Consider the following 18,628-nt stretch of genomic DNA (forward strand, 5'->3'; position numbering starts at 1 on the left):
TTAAACTAAACCCTATTCTTCAGTTGGCCCAAGACCGTGTACTTATGCACTAAATCCCATAAGTTTGGGAAGACGACCAATTGCCGAGTTGCCCCCCAAACCTCTTATGGATAGGCACACCTGTGCACCGGTGCACCCAATCCACCTGATTACCACACAGCTCCCCTGCGCACCTGTAGGGGAAGCACAAACACACACCAGACACGGCAGAGAAGATAATAGAGTACAGCCGTGACACGCTGCAAATAGCACTGACCACAATGGAAATGTTTCAAGGAGACCCCAAAAAGTGTCGGACCTGGCTGGGATTTGCTTATCGTGCAGTGGCTACTGGTCAGTGGATTTGTTGGTGAACTGAAAGGTGAGTTTTTTTTTTTTTTAAACACTCCGATTGCATGATTCCTTTATCTTTTGGATATTATTATCCTAAATAAGCTGAACAATTACATGATTAATTTTAAAATGTTCATTAAGATGGCTAACTTTAATATCCTCAGCTATATATAATTTCAAGATTAATGAAAAAAAATTTGCAATGCTTCATTAATTGTTTAATCTTACAGTTTTTCTCAATCGCTTTGGTGCATTTCTTAGATCAAAAGTGCAATTCTTGATACTACTTGTACAAATTCCAAATCATCTAGTCACTTGTGCACATCATTAGAGCAATTTCCTATTCCTTTGAACAAATTGCAATTGCTTTTGTACATATTGCAATTGATAATGTACAAGTGTCAGTTTTTTTCCACATTTTCAATTGCTCATGTCATGTTGATCAAAATGTAGTAAATGGTTCTCTGTTGAATAGTCTTACCCCTCAAAATATCTAGGCATTAGTTCTTTGCATAAGCCATTACATGCAAAATTGTTGAACTATTTGTCATAAACTGTCAGGCATTGTTTTACACATTTTTTATTAGACCTTTTGTACAAAGATGTGAATTGATGAATCATGCAGGTAAAATTGACCCTCACTCAAGGAATGTAAAGTGTTAGTTCAACCAACAATGAAAAAGTTGTCTAAATTGCTCAAAGGTGCATCTCATGAACAATCAATTGGGAAGCATATATAGACAGACCACAACACAGAGTTGCAATTTTCCAACAATGGATGGACCAGTAAATGAACAGGGTTAACAGCCAGGAGGAAGAAGAGGAGCAAGGATGCGTGGTGGAAGGCAAAACAGAGGACGAGGCATAAGAGGACATAGGCACATATCTGATGACATAAGGGCCACTATTGTAGACCATGTTGTCAATCATGGCCTTACTATGGCTGAGGCGGGTCGAAGGGTGCAGCCGAACATTGGGAGATCAACCGTGTCCTCAATAGTTCAAACGTTTCGAAGAGAGAACCGGTATGTCCACCAATGAACAGTGCACTGTTACTGTATATAAGCAGTATTCTGTATACTTCCTATAATGCTTCCTATTACAGTAGTCCACTTGTATTTCACAGCATACAGAAATATACTCTATACAGATACATACTGCACTTTACATGCACCCACCTGTATGTTTTACAGTAAAATGTGTTCGCATAATTTTTGTCTATGTGAAAGTGTGCGATGCATCACTGCATTTGTCCCCACATAGGACTGCAAGATTACCTCAAACCGGTGGCAGAGGACGCCTTTTCACACCTCAACAGGAAGAGGCTATATGCACCATGGTCCGAGCAAACAATGCTATGAGACTCAGGGAAATACAAAGGACCATTATAGAAGACAACGATTTCTTTGAAAACATCCATACTGTTAGCATCTCAACCATCGACAGGGTGCTGAATAGAAACCAGATGAGTATGAAACAGCTGTACCATGTACCATTCCAAAGGAATGAGGACCGAGTTAAGGAGCTACGGTTCCAGTATGTACAGGTAAAACATATATCTATGTAACTACTTTACAGAATAATTTTATTGTGATACATAGTACAGTAAGCATAAACTGCACACACTTCCATCGCTGTGGAAGGAACATACAATATATGCACATTTTATGTCACTCTTCCTTACCAAAACTAATTCAACTGTGTCCTAGGATATAGCGTATAATGGAGTTGGAATCAAGTGAACCCTCTCACAACTTTGTATACATGGATGAGGCTGGCTTCAACCTGACCAAATGCAGAAGGCGGGGTAGGAATGTCATCGGTCAGAGAGCTACTGTGGATTTGCCAGGCCAAAGGGGAGGAAATATCACCATGTGTGCTGCTATTTCAGAGCATGGCGTCCTAACCCATATCCCCCTTATAGGACCATACAACACCCAGCATCTACTCAACTTTTTAGAGACTCTCTACAGGGCTCTCATCCCTGATGATGAGAGGGGTCTGTTTAGAGAGGATTTGCCAAAGTATGTTGTCATTTGTGGTAATGTGAGTTTCCATCGATCAAACATCATAAGGCAATGGTTTGTGACCCACCCGAGGATGCTCATAAAAATTCCTCCCACCTTATTCACCATTCCTTAACCCAATTGAGGAGTTCTTTTCAGCATGGAGGTGGAAGGTGTACGATCATCAGCCACACACACAGATGACCCTGCTGGCTGCAATGGATGCAGCATGTGAGGACATCACAGTAGATGCCTGCAGAGGATGGATAAGGCATTCCAAAAGATTCTTTCCACGTTGCATTGGAAAGGAAAATATCCGGTGTGATGTGGATGAGAATATGTGGGCCGACAGACAGGAACGTCTGGATGTGTAGAGACAGCACTAGAAACAGTGCTGCAGGCAATGTTGTGCCTTAGGCGTGTTTCCTATGTTTTAGTTTTTATTTTAGTTTGTGCCCCTTGTCTTTTACTTACTGTAAATTATTTTTTTGTTTTCTTTCATAAAGTAGCAATAGGAAAGCTGTGAAAAACAAAATCTATTTTGTCTCTTTCAATCAATAACCCACATACAGTAATATGTATATAGTACTGTTGAAATTGATTTATGCCATAGAAGTGCAGCCTTGTTCATTTTCAGTACAGTAACCGTCATCCAAACTGTAGCCTAAGTTTACATCTGGTAATACTGTCAAAGTACACATCTACATTGACAACATGCCTAAACATTTTGACGAGCTTGTTCGTGAACAATGACTTAATGACTTGTCATTCTGATGGCACTGACATGATCGTTGGCATGAATATTTACTTTTGAGAGATGTACTAAGGATTTTTAGTGACTGACTAGCTTTAGAAACATATCTATTGTATATTGCAATTTTTACAAATTGTTCAGAGAAATGCACTTATTATTTTGCACATGTTAGGGATGATGTGAAAAACGCACCAAAGCGACTGAGAAAAACTGTAATGTGCTGTGAGGATTTGCAGTGCGTTTCGTTATATGCATGTGTTGTGAGGATTTGCAGCGCGTTTCGGTTTTATGCATGTGTTGTGATGATTTGCAACACTTGTGTTGTCAAACTGATGAAGATGTTTTCTTCATTTGCTGGTGTCTTTTCAATTTGCATTTGTTTTCTGAAGTTGCAGCATGTTGAGCTCTCTCTATGTAGCATGAAACAGATTTCATGTGGTTTTTTTTTGGACTGACAATCTGAACGTAGCCTATGTTGGGATAATAAATAGAAGGAAGAATTGCAATAAGGGCTAGAGCTCGTTCGGATCTTTACCACATAATGTTATAGTTTTTCAAAATTTTGCACTCTTTCCTGCTTACCAACTAATTCTCTACATGATTTTGCATGTGTTTTTTCGTGGTTTATTAGTGTACAAACACATATCGTCACCTTCCTAAAATAATTGCCTATGTCATTTTTTTGACGAAAATAATTTTTTTGCATAAGTCATCTTCTCATGATGTAAAATTGCCCACATCCTCAGTTGAACAGATCATGCAATTCTACCCCTGTAGTATAATGGCACATGTCGAAAGTGTGACTTAGGCCGTTTTATTTTGCCTAAGTCAAAAGACAATGAGACTTAGGCAATTTTACAAGCTTTTCAAGATGCCAGTTGCATCAAGAAGAACGAAAATCTACTCTGACCTTATCTACAGCTACGGCGAGGAGAAATGTGGAGTGAAGGAGAAAGTGCAAAAGAAAGACATGCTTCCCGCCCCTAAATCCCGTCGGCTGCAAGAAATCCAACAACTTGTGAAAGAGAGGCGACGGCTAAGAAAGTTGTGGAAAAAGGCAACAGTAGAAGAAAGGGAAGGTATCAACTGCCTTCAAAAGGATCTAAAGCACAGGCTGTCAAAACTCCGCCGAGCTGAAAGCCTACGTATGCGCCGGAACAAGAAAGAGAAAGCCAGAACCGATTTCTATAAAGACCCTTTTAAATTTGTGAAAGGCATATTCACAAAGGAGAAGAGTGGATCCCTGAAAACATCAAAAGACCAGGTTGAAGAGCATCTGAGAACCATCTATACTGATGATAAAAAAGATGAACCGATCAGTGTCCCCATTGACATCCCTCCAATATCACCACCACAACATCAGTTTGATATCAGCCCTCCCAAGCTGAGTGAGGTGAAACAAGCAGTAAAAAAAAAGGCAAGATCGGCATCTGCACCAGGCCCTAACGGTGTACCGTATAGTGTCTACAAGAACGCTCCAGATGTTTTGAAAATCCTGTGGAAAAACATGAAAGTGGCGTGGGACAAGCAAATCATCCCGAAAGCCTGGCGAAGAGCTGGAGGGGTGTTCATCCCAAAAGAAAAGAACTCAACCACCATCGAACAGTTCCGCCAGATAAACCTTCTGAACATTGAAGGCAAAATATTTTTCAGTGTGTTGGCACAACGACTGACACAGTACTTAAAACAGAACCACTTCATTGACACATCAATCCAAAAGGCTGGCATTCCAGGCTTTTCTGGATGCCTTGAACACAACAGCGTCATATGGCAGCAAATCCAGACTGCAAAGAAAGAAGGGAAAGATCTCCACGTCTTGTTCCTTGATCTGGCTAATGCCTATGGTTCAGTCCCTCATTAATTTTTGTGGGCTGCCTTTGATTTCTTCCAGGTGCCGACCACAATCACAAATCTAGTAAAACACTACTTCCAGGATTTACAGTTTTGCCTTACAACATCAGGCTTCACCACAAGTTGGCAACCGCTGGAAGTAGGCATCATGGCGGGTTGCACCATCTCCCCATTGGCCTTCACTATGGCAATGGAGATCATTATTAGAGCCTCGAAATGGGTCGTGGGAGGAGAACGACTACAATGTAACCAGAGGTTACCACCAATTCGAGCCTATATGGACGATCTAACAACACTCACAACAACTGTCCCCTGCACCAAGAGATTGCTGGAGAAACTTCATATAAATATAACATGGGCAAGGATGAAGTTAAAACCCAGTAAGTGCAGAAGTATCTCCATCGTGAAAGGCCAAATCACAGACCAAAGATTTTATGTCGGCGGAACACCTGTCCCAACTGTCTCAGAAATGCCTGTAAAGAGATTGGGGAGATGGTATGATGCAAAGCTCAAAGACACCAAGCAGTTTGAACAACTAAAAAATGATACCAGCATGTACATGGAGCGCATCAACAAGACCTTGTTGCCAGGAAAACTCAAGTTATGGTGCTTTCAGTTTGGCATACTCCCAAGACTCTTGTGGCCATTAACGGTGTATGAGATCCCCATCACCAAGGTTGAAAAGTTAGAACGGCTGATAAGCACACAGCTGAAACAGTGGCTCGGAATTCCACGTTGTTTAAGTTCCGTCGGACTTTATGGACATGGCAAGTTGGAGTTACCAATCACAGGGCTCGTGGAAGAGTTCAAATGCACCAAAGCAAGGCTCGTCATGACCCTAACTGAATCTGAGGATGCAATCATTCGAACAGCGCCCCCCCGGGTAGTAGCGGGAAGGAAGTGGATTCCATCAGAAGCTGTTCAGAGTGCAAAGTCTGCGCTTCACTTCAGAGATGTGGTTGGACAAGTTCAGCATGGGAGGGCAGGGTTCGGACTCATCCCAAAAACTCCTCTGTGGCATAAAGCAACATCAGTGCAGAAGAGACAGCTAGTGGTAGAAGAAGTCAGGAGACAGGAGGAGGGAGAGCGACATGCCAAAGCCGTCTCAATGGCCAAGCAAGGGAGATGGACCAACTGGGAGTGTCTGGAGAAAAGAAAGATCAGCTGGCGTGACATCTGGCAGATGGAGGGAGCACGGCTGAGTTTTGTCATCAGAGCTACATACGACCTACTACCCTCCCCCCAAAATCTGAAAGAGTGGTATGGAGAAGATCCCACCTGTTCCCTGTGTCAAGTACCTGCATCCCTAAGGCACATTCTATCAGGGTGCACTACAAGTCTCACCCAAGGGCGCTATACTTGGCGGCATAACCAAGTACTCAGAGAGCTGGCATCAATACTGGATCAGAAGCGAACCACCACAAACAATCTCCCACAAACATCGGCAGGACAGGTCAATTTCACAAATTTTGTACCAGCTGGCCAGCATCAAGAGTATAGAACAACACCTAAGGATGCAAGCATCCTGCAGTCAGCGCGGGATTGGAAATTGGAAGTGGACCTTGATAAGAAGCTTGTGTTTCCCCCAGAAATAGCGGCTACAACACTCCGGCCAGACATGGTCCTGTGGTCTCCAACAACAAAGCTGGCATATGTTGTGGAATTAACAGTACCATGGGAAGAGGGGGTTGAAGAGGCCTATGAGAGGAAAAAGAACAAATATTCCGACCTGGCAGCTGAAGCATCCCAGAATGGCTGGAAGACCAGCATCTTCCCAGTAGAGGTGGGCTGCAGGGGATTTGTTGCCACTTCTGCCACCAGTTTGCTGAGAAAATTAGGGGTGAAGGGTCGCTCTCTCCAACAGGCCATCAAGTCCATGTGAAGTGCTGCCGAAAAAAGCAGTAACTGGCTCTGGATTAAACGTAAGGACCCCAACTGGGCAGCAAGGTAGAGACAGATGGTATGCGGTCAGGCTTAGGCCCGACTCAGGGAGAAGGGCGCCCCTGCCAGCAGAGCCCACCAGGAATATGGAGGGTATGGCATGGAGGGGGGTGTACCTGGGACGCTGGGTACACCGTTGAGCCTTCTGGAGACGTTGTGGGCCTCAATCAACGAAACGTCGATGAAGCAGGGTGCCCACCTGATGACCCCAATGACATACCTTACCCTCCTTTTCGCCACTCCACACCGATTGCTACTATCAAGAGTTTCCTACTAAAGGGATTGAAACATCTAGTTCTATTAGCTATACTGATCCTCTGGAAGAAAACCCAGTGACTGTTGTGAAAGTGCAGCTGACGACAAGGGAAAGACCGTGTGACAGCATGGAGAGACAGCTGACAGGAGGAAATAGACCCCAATGGGGCTGTTACGGGCTAGCTACCCATAGCAGCAGGCTCCGTCACCCTATTAGGGCACAAGAGCCACCTTCTATGGCTACAAAAAGTTCAAAAAGAAGAATACCCCTAGAGTCTGCGAGAGCAGGGGTGCAAGAAGACTCACAGACTGACCTCCCGGTAATGACCCTTGGAATGGACCTGACATCGAATAAAGGAAGTGGCACAAATGCCATGCCGGTGTTTCTGTCAAACTGCTAGCCGTACCATGCAAGCGCTGTGGAAAATAAAACTCACAGTCCTCTGTTAGAAGTACATTTAGTGTAATTTTTTGCTACCTCAACGTGCAATATTTAATTTAATTTTAATAGTGTGTTGATGGTAGATTCATTTTAGTTTTGCAGAATAGCACCATATTCATCTAAAATGTTATTGATTTGCGCTATGTAGCTAATCTCGACATTAACAGACTGATCTATAATGCCACTTCAGCTGCCAACTGGTATCCATAATCCTAAACACAATTTAACATAATTCTGTTTTCTTTGCAGCTTGTTATTGGATCTTGGGCTGAGAACTGTTCCACCTGTGTGAAGTAAGATCAACATTTAGGATATATCACCAATTGCATTGTTTCATTGTTGGAGCATAAATAGTGACGTCACTGTTAGATGCTGTTGATATAGACCCTTTCAACAATATAAACAAAAACAATCTGTTCCCAATCTACTTCCTCTGCATTAAGATAACATATGGAATATTAAAATAGAAGCCTTGTGGGAACAACTATGATGCTAATAATGGAACTCTCTTGAAATGGTCTATAGTAATTTTTTTACAGAATCCTCATGTCTCGTCTAGTTAATGACACACCAGTTTGTTGATGCTCTGACTAGTAATGTAGGGCAAGAAAATTAAATTTTCTTATGCCCCCATTTGTTAGCGTTAGCTGACAGTTTGCAAAATTACAACAACAACACAGTGTTTGGCAGAACTGCCCCTCCCCAATCACTACCACCACTACCACCACAAACACTCCTCTCTCAACCTGCACAATGCAACCAGCAACAACGGGGGCCAGAGGAGCCAAGCAAGGTCTACAGACCTACCTGGAGAGGTGGGAGACATGGCTCAGAAATCATTCCCTGCTCTGGTAAGGAATAACTGTAACTACAAGCTATAATACCGTGACTTTAACCACAGGGGACAGGGGGGGACTTAAGTTCATGGAATGGAGGGGGAATAATTATTCTATAATACTATTCAGCAGCTGCTCAGGTCCACATTTAAGGGGAAGTCGTGGCCTAATGGTTAGAGAGTCGGATTCGCAATCGAAAGGTTGTGAGTTTGAGTCTCGGGCCAGCAGGAATTGTAGGTGGGGGGAGTACAGTGCTGTCTCCACCTTCAATACCACAACTTAGGTGCCCTTGAGCAAGGCATCGAACCCCCAACTGCTCCCCGGGCGCCGCAGCATAAATGGCTGCCCACTGCTCTGGGTGTATGTTCACAGTGTGTGTGTGTTCACTGCTCTGTATGTGTGCACTTCGGATGGGTTAAATGCAGAGCACGAATTCTGAGTATGGGTCACCATACTTGGCTAAATGTCACGTCACTTTCACATTTTAAGCCTGCTGGACACATTAAGCAGCAGCAGGACTAGCTGGTGGCCAAGGTCAATCACCTGAGCACCAGGGTGCTCAACACCTCAAGAGCCAGAGTGTCCTGAATGCATTCAGCTGCCCATTGAAGCAGTGGATGAGCTTGAAGCATTCTTGGAAGACACTACCAATGCAGCAGCCAAACAAAGAATGGTATGCTCCTGACAGTCACTCAAATCTAATTGGTAAAGTGGTGGGTGTGGGGTGGATGTTGGGCAAATATTGTCATACAAGTTATTACATCAGGGCTTTATACCTTGTCTATATTTTAAGGTGTTTTGTGACATACTTTTAGATTTCTTCTTTGGCCATGATTGTTGGCCAAGATGTGAAGAGAGTGGCGTGGAACATCCTCTCTCGGATGTTCACTGAAGAAGTGGCCAAGACCATAAGCTGGAAGGGGGCAAACGGCAAGGGGGCATTCGGTCACATGTCGTCCAAGACACTGCTGTACCGTAAGTCACTTTAAGTATTCAGCAGCAAGGAAGGGAAGGGAAGGGAAGTGTAACAGCTCCCACACACAGCTAAGTGCGGTGCAATGCTGGGGTCGACTGAAACTGTAAATGATGTTGCAATGGTTCAGTGATTTACGCCCAGTCATGATAGAAAACCCGTCCCCTTCAGCAAAAAATCCACCCCAACAATGATTCTATCACAGGTAAACAAATTAAGTCAAATCTGCCCTACAGTTTAAATTTATCTGCCCGCCTAAGCCTGTTCCTGGAATATCTGGTTCCAATGGGTGGAACTACCATGAATAGTCACGAGACCATAGCGTGGACGGGGCGGCAAATACAAGCGAGTGGAACAGAAATGATTAGCGTAAGCGCTTCAGATGGCATTTTGTCCTAAACTACTCCTAACTGTTCGTTTCTCACGAATGACTGAGATTAAGCTTTTTAAATGTCTATTATTGCATGTTTAAATAAATATTTACAAATATATTCTTGTGTTTTGATTCTGTCTCCCAAAGTTGTCTGTAGGCTATTATTGAAATAGCTTTTATATTATAGGATGATAGACAACATAGGCTACTTGGAGTTGCATGTTGTCGCATGCTTTGAATGTTGCTTTAAACTCAACTGAAAATATTTTTGATACACAACTGTCAAAGGCTATCAGAAATGTTAAGCTTATTCAGTTGCTTTAACAGTTGTTTTCTCTAAAATTTGGAGAAATATGCCTTTATTGTAGGTCTTCCAACATTTCCTATAGGATCAGGTCTGTAATAGTTCAGGTAAACTCAGAGTACTGAAACTACAAAACGATAAATTATTTATAAAATATATTCAAGAAGTTTAAGCTTAACTTCTTCAACTTTATTACCTGTTTGAAATAAATAATCCATAAAACAAAATGAGGCGCTCACGCTAATTATTTCTATTCCACTCGCTTGTATTTGTCGCCCTGTCCACGGCATGGACATTCTCGTGAATATTCATGATAGCTCCACCCATTGGAACCAAATATATTGTAACACCGGCTTATTTTACCCAGCCGGCGAAGTCAAAAGATGCCCAATCTGGCATCACTGATTAATTCCAACCAATAACTGGGCAGCCCGGGTTTAAATCATAAGTAGCCTACCAAATGTAGGCTGAATTTAAAACCTCATTTTGTGCTTACAGGTGCGGCGAGAAGGCACCTGACCAACCGGTCTAACCAGGCTGAGGCCGATGATTAGGCTACTTATGTTTATGTGTTCTTTTGTTAAATAAAAGTTTTTATTTCTTTCAAATTGTTTCAGTTTTAATTTAAATGGTCTGTCGCAGGCTACACATTGTTTTCCAATTCAGAGACCATGCCCTTTACAAATTCAATTGGTCTGTAGCCTTGTGTGTTTAAACCCCACCCACGATCAACTGCAAGATAGAAAAGAACCAACTTCCTGCTCCTTTTCAATAATCCGACTTACATTCCAATACTAAAAAGATTTATTTTTGCTACTTATGTCTTATGTCAACTGTAAATGGTTACATACAACTTAACAGATTCAAAACACATTCCCATTTCCCAGAATTCCATTATAATCAGAGAACATCTCCTCTCGTTGCACTACTTACAACTAGTCTTGCTGATCCTAGCACTTAGAACTGACACTCTTAAAAACAGCAATCACTGATGCTCTTATTGTACTCTACCTTTTTTTATATACCGTATTTTTCGGACTATAAGTCGCATTTATTTAGAACCAAGAGAAAACATTACCATCTACAGCCGCGAGAGGGCGCTATATGTTTTCAGTGTATGCTACAGGAGCACTGAGCAGCCCTCTCGCGGCTGTAGACTGTAATGTTTTCTCTTGGTTCATTTCTCTCGGTTCATGTTAATTTAATTTTGATAAATAAGTTGCACCTGAATATAAGTCGCAGGACCAGCCAAACTATTAAAAAAAGTGTTACTTATAGTCCGGAAAATACGGTATATAATTCGTGGGAGAATTGCCTTAAAAAGAAAACTGTGTAGGCTAGCATGTTGTATGTCGCTTTGGTTAAAAATGTATCAGCCAAATATAATGCAGCCTAATATATCACATACCAAAACCCACAGACATGCAAAACCTCAGATTTAACAACTATTTCTCCTCCTGAAATCTTTAACAAGACGCAGTGCAATCACGTTCACACACTGGATTCATTGCATACATTTTTGATGGGGAGGATGGTATCAGGCAGTGTGGGGAAAAAAGTGGCATTGCAGACGGAATTTTATGAACTGGTCCAAAACCCAAGATGGCACATGTACGTCTGCAAGATGTCTGCTAAAGATCTCTTGATCTGCAAAAGCATCTGTGGTCTACAAATGTCTGACAGACGTCTTTCAGGTGTCAGTTTTGCATACATTACAAATCATAAACATCTTATAGGAATCTAATAGACATCTATTTGACATCTAAAAGGAAACGTATTGTATATAGACGTATTGGAGAGGAGCAAACACTCTTAAAAATACATCTTGCAGATGTAAATGCAAACGTGAAATAGACGTTTCAGAGATGTATGTGTGATATCAGGGACGGACCTGGAGCGGATATGCGGCTCATTCGCTGATCCAAAGCGAAGCAAATTAATTACAAAATGTAATTAAAATGTTATGTGTTACTTCCCTAACCCATCTAGTACTTACACAAACGTTGATCAGACTACGAACAATACAAAACTAAAATGCTATAAGATACAGAAATTTTTTTTACCTGGGTCTTCAGTCTGTGATTAGCTCATCTCACCTCTTGTTTGACAAATCTAATCAAGTCATTCCTTAATCACGTTACAGACCTATATGCTAAACCAATGCAGTCTGAGCCGGAAAGAGAATTGATTCGTTCATCTTTCGGGTCAAGTTTGACTCGTTTCTTAGTCACGTGACCAGTGCCGTCGCTCCCTACACGCAGAGTACGCAGTCTGCGTAGGGCACCAACTCCCAGAGGGGGCACCATCCCAGTTGCTCAAAAAAAAAAAAAGAAAAAAAAAAAACCTTCCGCCATTCTCCCATCCGCGCTCGGGACCGCTTGCACCTCATGTTTTCGGCTGAATGTTCATAATTGATGGATGAACATCTATGTCTGGGTAAAGGACATCAGCAATCCGGCCCAGAGAAAAGAAAACTAAAGAAAGTACCTTTTCAAACATTTCTGAATACTCAATTAACTGGAATAAATCGGCTATACTTCCATTAAATTCCGCCAGTGTGGATGTGACATCCCAAACATCACAAATCCCTTTGTGCACCAATTACATCACATATTTGGGAATCAATGTTTCCGCCAAGCTGTCAGAGTTGTTTGTACTTAACTATACCCCATTAATAAAAAAAATAGACGATCTTCAACGTTGGATAAAATTACCATTATCAATCATGGGCAGAATATCAGTAGCAAAAATGTCTATACTCCCAAAAATATAACTACTTATTTTCAATGATTCCAACACAGCCCACTCGTATCTGGTTCAAATCTTTAGATTAAATTATTACAAAATTTTACTGGAAAAACAAGACCCCAAGAATTAAATTAACAACCCTACAGAAACCAAAATCACAAGGTGGATTAGAGGCACCACATTTTTATAATTATTTTCTGGCAAATCAACTCCAAAACATATACAAATGGATTCAACCCAACTCTTCAGAATACACATGGCAATATATTGAACAATCAATCTGCAAGGACATTAGCATCTCAGAATTACCTTTTCACAGTCAAACAATCAAAAAACATCATCGTTTTAAAATGCCAGCAATAAAAGCAACTCTGACAGCCTGGTGGAAGTTCCATCAGACCACAAATTCCCCACTCATACCATGTAAATACAGATGGTAGTAGTAGTCGTGGTTGTTGAAGTAATAGTTGTAGCAGTAGACATTGTAGTAGTATTAGTAGTAATGATTGATTTCTTTATATTTGTTTTATTTATATCTGTTATTTGTTTTAATATACTGACTTATACATGTTTATGTATGTATGTTTATTTGTATATATATATAGCTTCCTTTTGTTTTTCCAAAGTATGTACTGTGACACGTCCACCCAGTTACCTTTACATGCACACATGCACACACACAAACGCACGCATTTGTTAGTTCCTGACTGTATTGATTTTGTTTTTTTGCTTGTTTGTTTTGCTGTTTGTTTGTTTGTTTGTTTATTTGTTTTCCCTGTTTGTGATCCAAATTTATATACATTTTGGATATTCTAATAAAAAAAAGAAATGCAGAGCACAATAATAAGGCTGCTGTATGCAGAGCGATAAAGAAAGTGTGCCCCACTCTCACACTCTTTCTGAGAAATTCAGTGTAGTTTCCTGAGCACAAAGCCATCAAATATAAAACCAATTACAGTATGGAATCGAAGGATGACAGATGGAAGGGTAGCTCAAGATATATGCCATAACCACCAACACAGCTGTTAAATTTTGCTAAATCTTTATTTCCTACAAACACAAAAGCAACAGTTATAATTTGTCCTCTTGGATTTTAATAGTCTTCTAGTACTTGGTATCGTGGCCTTCTCCTCTTAATCTGTTCTTCATTATTTTGTGTGTCTTCTTGCTGTTGAAAGAGTGCAAATTAGATGTTACTCTAATTAAGATTAAAGAACATATAATTATGTGGAAAGTGTACATGACTGTGTGGAAAAAGCTGCTGATGCACTGAAACAGACACTGAATGATATTTTTTGAATATGTCAGATGTTTGTAAAGTCATTTAGCCTGCACCCATGAACCATTTATGCTTAAAGCTTTACCTGATTTGAAGTATCTTTTCATACAAAACATACACGTTTAGCTGATTTTTTCCCATTATTTTATTTTATTTCCCTTCTTTTTTGCCTGTGGGATACCATGAAATGTAATATTAGTTAAATAACTTACCGTTCTGCAAGTTTTCAACTCTGATATTATATCAGTGATTAAGAATTAAAGTTTCATATTGATATCTTTTTATCGGTGAATCATAATTTCGGAGCTCATTGACCATGACTTCTCATAGTCGTGGTGCATGCGATAAACTCAGAGTTGATTGAACTCAGTTCAGCTGTTCTAATACTGAAAACCAAGAGTTTCCCTTCTCAGGTTAGCTTTGAAGTCAACTTAGGGTTGAACCTTCTTTTTTTTTTTATACTTTGACTTTGCATTTAATTCATTTAAAACTGCATAATAAATGCTTAAATGAACACATGATGTCTACTAACTAGAATCTGTGTAGAATCTCTGAACCTTAAATTTCTTTCAACTCTGATAACAGATCTCTCTTAACTTTAATGTAGAAAAATGCATCATCTGTCAATCTGCTTTGAAAACATATGTGCTGTGAAAAGTGCTATAGAAATAATTCTGAACTGAACTGAACTGAACTGAATGGCTGGACAGAATGTGTGCTGTGTTCAAAAATGCATTCAGGAGTCACTTTTTAAATAACTTTTTAAATGAAAGTTATAACAAGAAGAACAAACAGAAACAGGAACGGCAGAAAATATATTGGAGTTCAGCAGAAGAGTTTTTCATTACTGGTGATCATTTCACATAAGAGTTTTATCTGAAATCTTGTTGGCCATACAAAAGTTCTCTGAGGAGAGAGAAAGTGACATAAGTCAGAGAGCAGAGAAGCAGTCACAGGAAGACAGGAGACTATGCAGTTTTCTCTGTCAGAAGCACAGGAAACCACAGCACAACATTTTTGAGAAAATGGTTGGCATGATCAGACACACACAGCCTGTTTATAAAGCAACTGCTTTGAAAGTCTGAATTGTCTCTGACTCTGTAACCAATTCCTGTTTACAGAGGAATGGTCTGTATGTTCTGAGAACACCATCCAGCAAGACTGATGTCTCTTTATATGGTTTATATGCTTCATGGGTGTTTCTGTTTCAATCAGGAGAATCCCCAAACATTCCTCTATGAATCACAAAAGAAGAGATTTTGAAGAGCATCCGTTCTGTGACAGAAAAGTCTTACAGGTGTAGACCATTATTTAGTATGCATCTCAAGAGCTTATTTACTTCATAGTGTCTTAAAGTAATGTATTAACTGTCACAGACAGTTTTTTTTGGGAGGGGGGGGGGGGGGTGAACTGTATTGACCACAGTTCGTTTCAGTGTCTTGCCTGATACATTTACATGCAGAATGAATTTCTAATATATTCTTGAGTGTTTTGCTCAGTGAACATGAGTTGCTTCAGTAAAAAGCAGCCTGGCTGTGCTTGTGTTGCTGTAGTGTTTTCAGAAAGCAAAGAGCTGAAATGCCGTCCTAAAACTAGTGCATTCTATGTTTTGAAGACATTTCTAAATTGATTGATCGATTATACACAGTTAACATATTTTAACTTTCAGGTTTTCACCTCCAACAGTTTGTAAAAACAGTAGATCAGTCTTCTTTGATTTTTTCACTTCAGTTGGACACAAAGTAGATTTGTGTTTGTTTTCACCTCTTCTGCAGGCAATCTTGACATGGCTAATGACATTTTTAGAATAAATTGTGGATGTATAGTTTGTGGTTTCCTGCTTATTCCAGGAATAGTTTCACTCTGTTTCTTTTATTTTGGCCAATGATCCTCCTAAAATATGAAATACGTTTCAAATTTAGTCTGTCTCATTTTAGTAGTCTATTTCACTTTCATAATGACGAATGTTGATTCAACTGGAAACCTCTAAAATGTCTTAGGCCTTCACACAAATTTTTCAAGTTAATGTGGTGTTTTCATATGCGTTTCCTTTATTTCGCTCCACACACAGTCTGTTTGTTTATATATGAATTCAACACAAAACAGATACGTGATCAGAGCTTTCCTCATTGAAAACCATTGCGCTTAACTTACTGTAGGCTACATAGTCCTTTATTCAGCTCACCTCAGAACAAAGATTACATGTAGTGTATATAATAGAGTTTTATTTGTAGGGGTTATTATCTCACAGTACTTCACAGTCCACTCCAGACCTCACTGATTTTCACAGCCTGCTCACAGAGACTTAAGGTTAAGCACTTTATACATAAAAAAAACATTATGATCAATATAATGTAGGCTGCATCAATTATTATTCTCATCATATCTGTTGTTGTTTTGATTGTTTTTTTCATGAAATGAATGAGGAGAGACAGCATGGACAGTATTATCAGATGTAAGTTAATTTTGTTGTTGTGACATTACATTCTTTTGTTGCACATTGTGTTTGTTTTGTGGACACGTCTTCACAGTGACTCAATGACTTTACTTTTACTGCTGGAGTCGTCTAACTTTCTCGGTCCCACAGTTTGTTCACAAAAGAGACACAGTGCTTATGGGCAGAGGATAACCAATTGTATACTGTATGAATTGTCTATTAGCCTGTTTCCACTTTCCCCACTAGGGGAACTAGGGAATATGGGCCAGTACTCAATGTTTCTCTAAACTAAATAAAGCTCTGGGTAAAAAATTGCTCCTCAGAAAGTCCCTGCCATGATGTAGTCCTTTTTTAAAGGTCAGGTAATGTATTAACTAATGAATTGGCGCCACAGGCTTCAAGATGCAACTGCATTTGTTGCTAGGTGCTTTTTAGAAGGGCCGGATTATATAATGATGAATTTAGTCATTCAATTTACAGCGATTATTGTGAGCAGCTTCATAGACTTTTGTGTTGTGTTATTTAAAGGAAAAGTTCATGTGTCACTAACTAGTTGAATAAAGAAAACTGATCAAAACTTAACTTTAAGCCATGGAATCAATTATAACCCAACTTATCAGAGCTGAAAACAAACACAAATACAGATCTACTTTGTGTCCAGCTGAAGTGAAAGAATCAAAGAAGACTGATCCAAACTGTTTTTACAAACTGTTAGAGGTGAAAACCTGAAAGTTAAAATATGTTAACTGTCGATAATCGATCTATCAATTAAAAAATATGTCTTCAAAGACAGAATGCACTAGTTTTAGAATGGCATTTCTGCTCTTTGCTTTCTGAAAACACAACAGTAACACAAGCACATCCAGGTTATCACATCTTAATAAACCTCTTTCTTAAAATAAATACAATATCATGTGTTGTGTCTTTCTTAATAAACCACTTTCTTAATAAAACAATACCAATAACAAATTTGGTTACAATACAAAGGAATTACGTAAGAAATAAAGGCATATTTGCAATAGGACGACAATTGCTTAATTTCCTCTAACATGCAGCAATTACATATTTGCATGTAAAAGGCCTTCCCAGAAAATAAACAAAATGATAAAACCTTAGACAATATTAACTAAATACACTAAACCATGAGGCAGTGATCCCAATGATCTCATCAGAAGATACAAAGCAGACCAAGATCAGGATGTCGCACAAATGCAGCATGTGTTTGGAGAGGTGGTGCTCCACATGGTGGCGCTGTTCATGCCTGGAGACGAGCTGGATAACGGTGGGATCAAGAACTTCCTTGAATTGGCTACGGAGCAATTGAAGATCCTTATGCGCGACATTATTTATAATTATGTAATCATTTTTTATATATATATATTTAACTTTTCCTTAGGTAATATTTAATTCATAAATTAAAAAAGCCCTAAATAGTCATTTACTTAATTCTACAACATTAAAATTAACCTTTTTTCTTATAAAAATGTGTCCATAAATCTTATCTTAGAATGCTTTAACTGGTTAAAATCTAATAAATAAGTAAATCTCCCTCAACTGTGTAAGATACAGGGAATGATGACACTTTCCATCACTGATAAGATCTAAAGAACTGAAAAGTATGTGTGCTCTCTCTGTTCTCAATAACTGGAAAGTATTCCTTTATTGAACACGTTTTATTTATTTATTTGACTTTCTGAAATGCCAATCGTATTGCTGATTATAGAATCAGCCATGTATATAGTAATGGAATGAGTGATATAGAAAGTAACATGATAGTTTGCAGCTGTGTTGGTTAGTAATAATGAAAATGACCATAATTGGCAACAATGCTTTAAGAAGACCATGTTTGACATTTACTCGTCATGTCCTTTACCAGTCTTCCTCTCAGATGCAGGAGATCAAAGACTGTTTGACTGTAAAGTGACTAATGAGTGCATTTACTGGTAGTGTGAGATCGAGCTCCCTCAGACACCACAGCTGCGTTCACATGTGACTGCACAGGATCAGCTGTCTGAGAACCGAATGCTGTCTTAGAAAAGATCCTGAACCTGCTGAACAAACTCAATGTCCTCCGGCTGTAACCTTTGCAAATTCAG

General features: G+C 39.8%; 1 protein-coding gene across 1 annotated transcript; it reads left to right on the top strand.

Annotated features, from left to right (window-relative positions):
* The first annotated feature begins 694 nt into the window (after positions 1-694).
* LOC132105798 (uncharacterized) lies at positions 695-3,288 on the top strand. Its single transcript, XM_059511245.1, has 3 exons — positions 695-1,358; positions 1,597-1,879; positions 2,050-3,288. The coding sequence occupies exons 1-3, from the start codon at positions 1,165-1,167 to the stop codon at positions 2,473-2,475; spliced, it is 903 nt and encodes a 300-aa protein (XP_059367228.1). The 5' UTR covers positions 695-1,164; the 3' UTR covers positions 2,476-3,288.
* The last annotated feature ends 15,340 nt before the right edge of the window (positions 3,289-18,628 follow it).

Source organism: Carassius carassius, chromosome 1 (assembly GCF_963082965.1).
Source record: "Carassius carassius chromosome 1, fCarCar2.1, whole genome shotgun sequence".
In the NCBI taxonomy this organism is placed as follows: domain Eukaryota; kingdom Metazoa; phylum Chordata; class Actinopteri; order Cypriniformes; family Cyprinidae; genus Carassius; species Carassius carassius.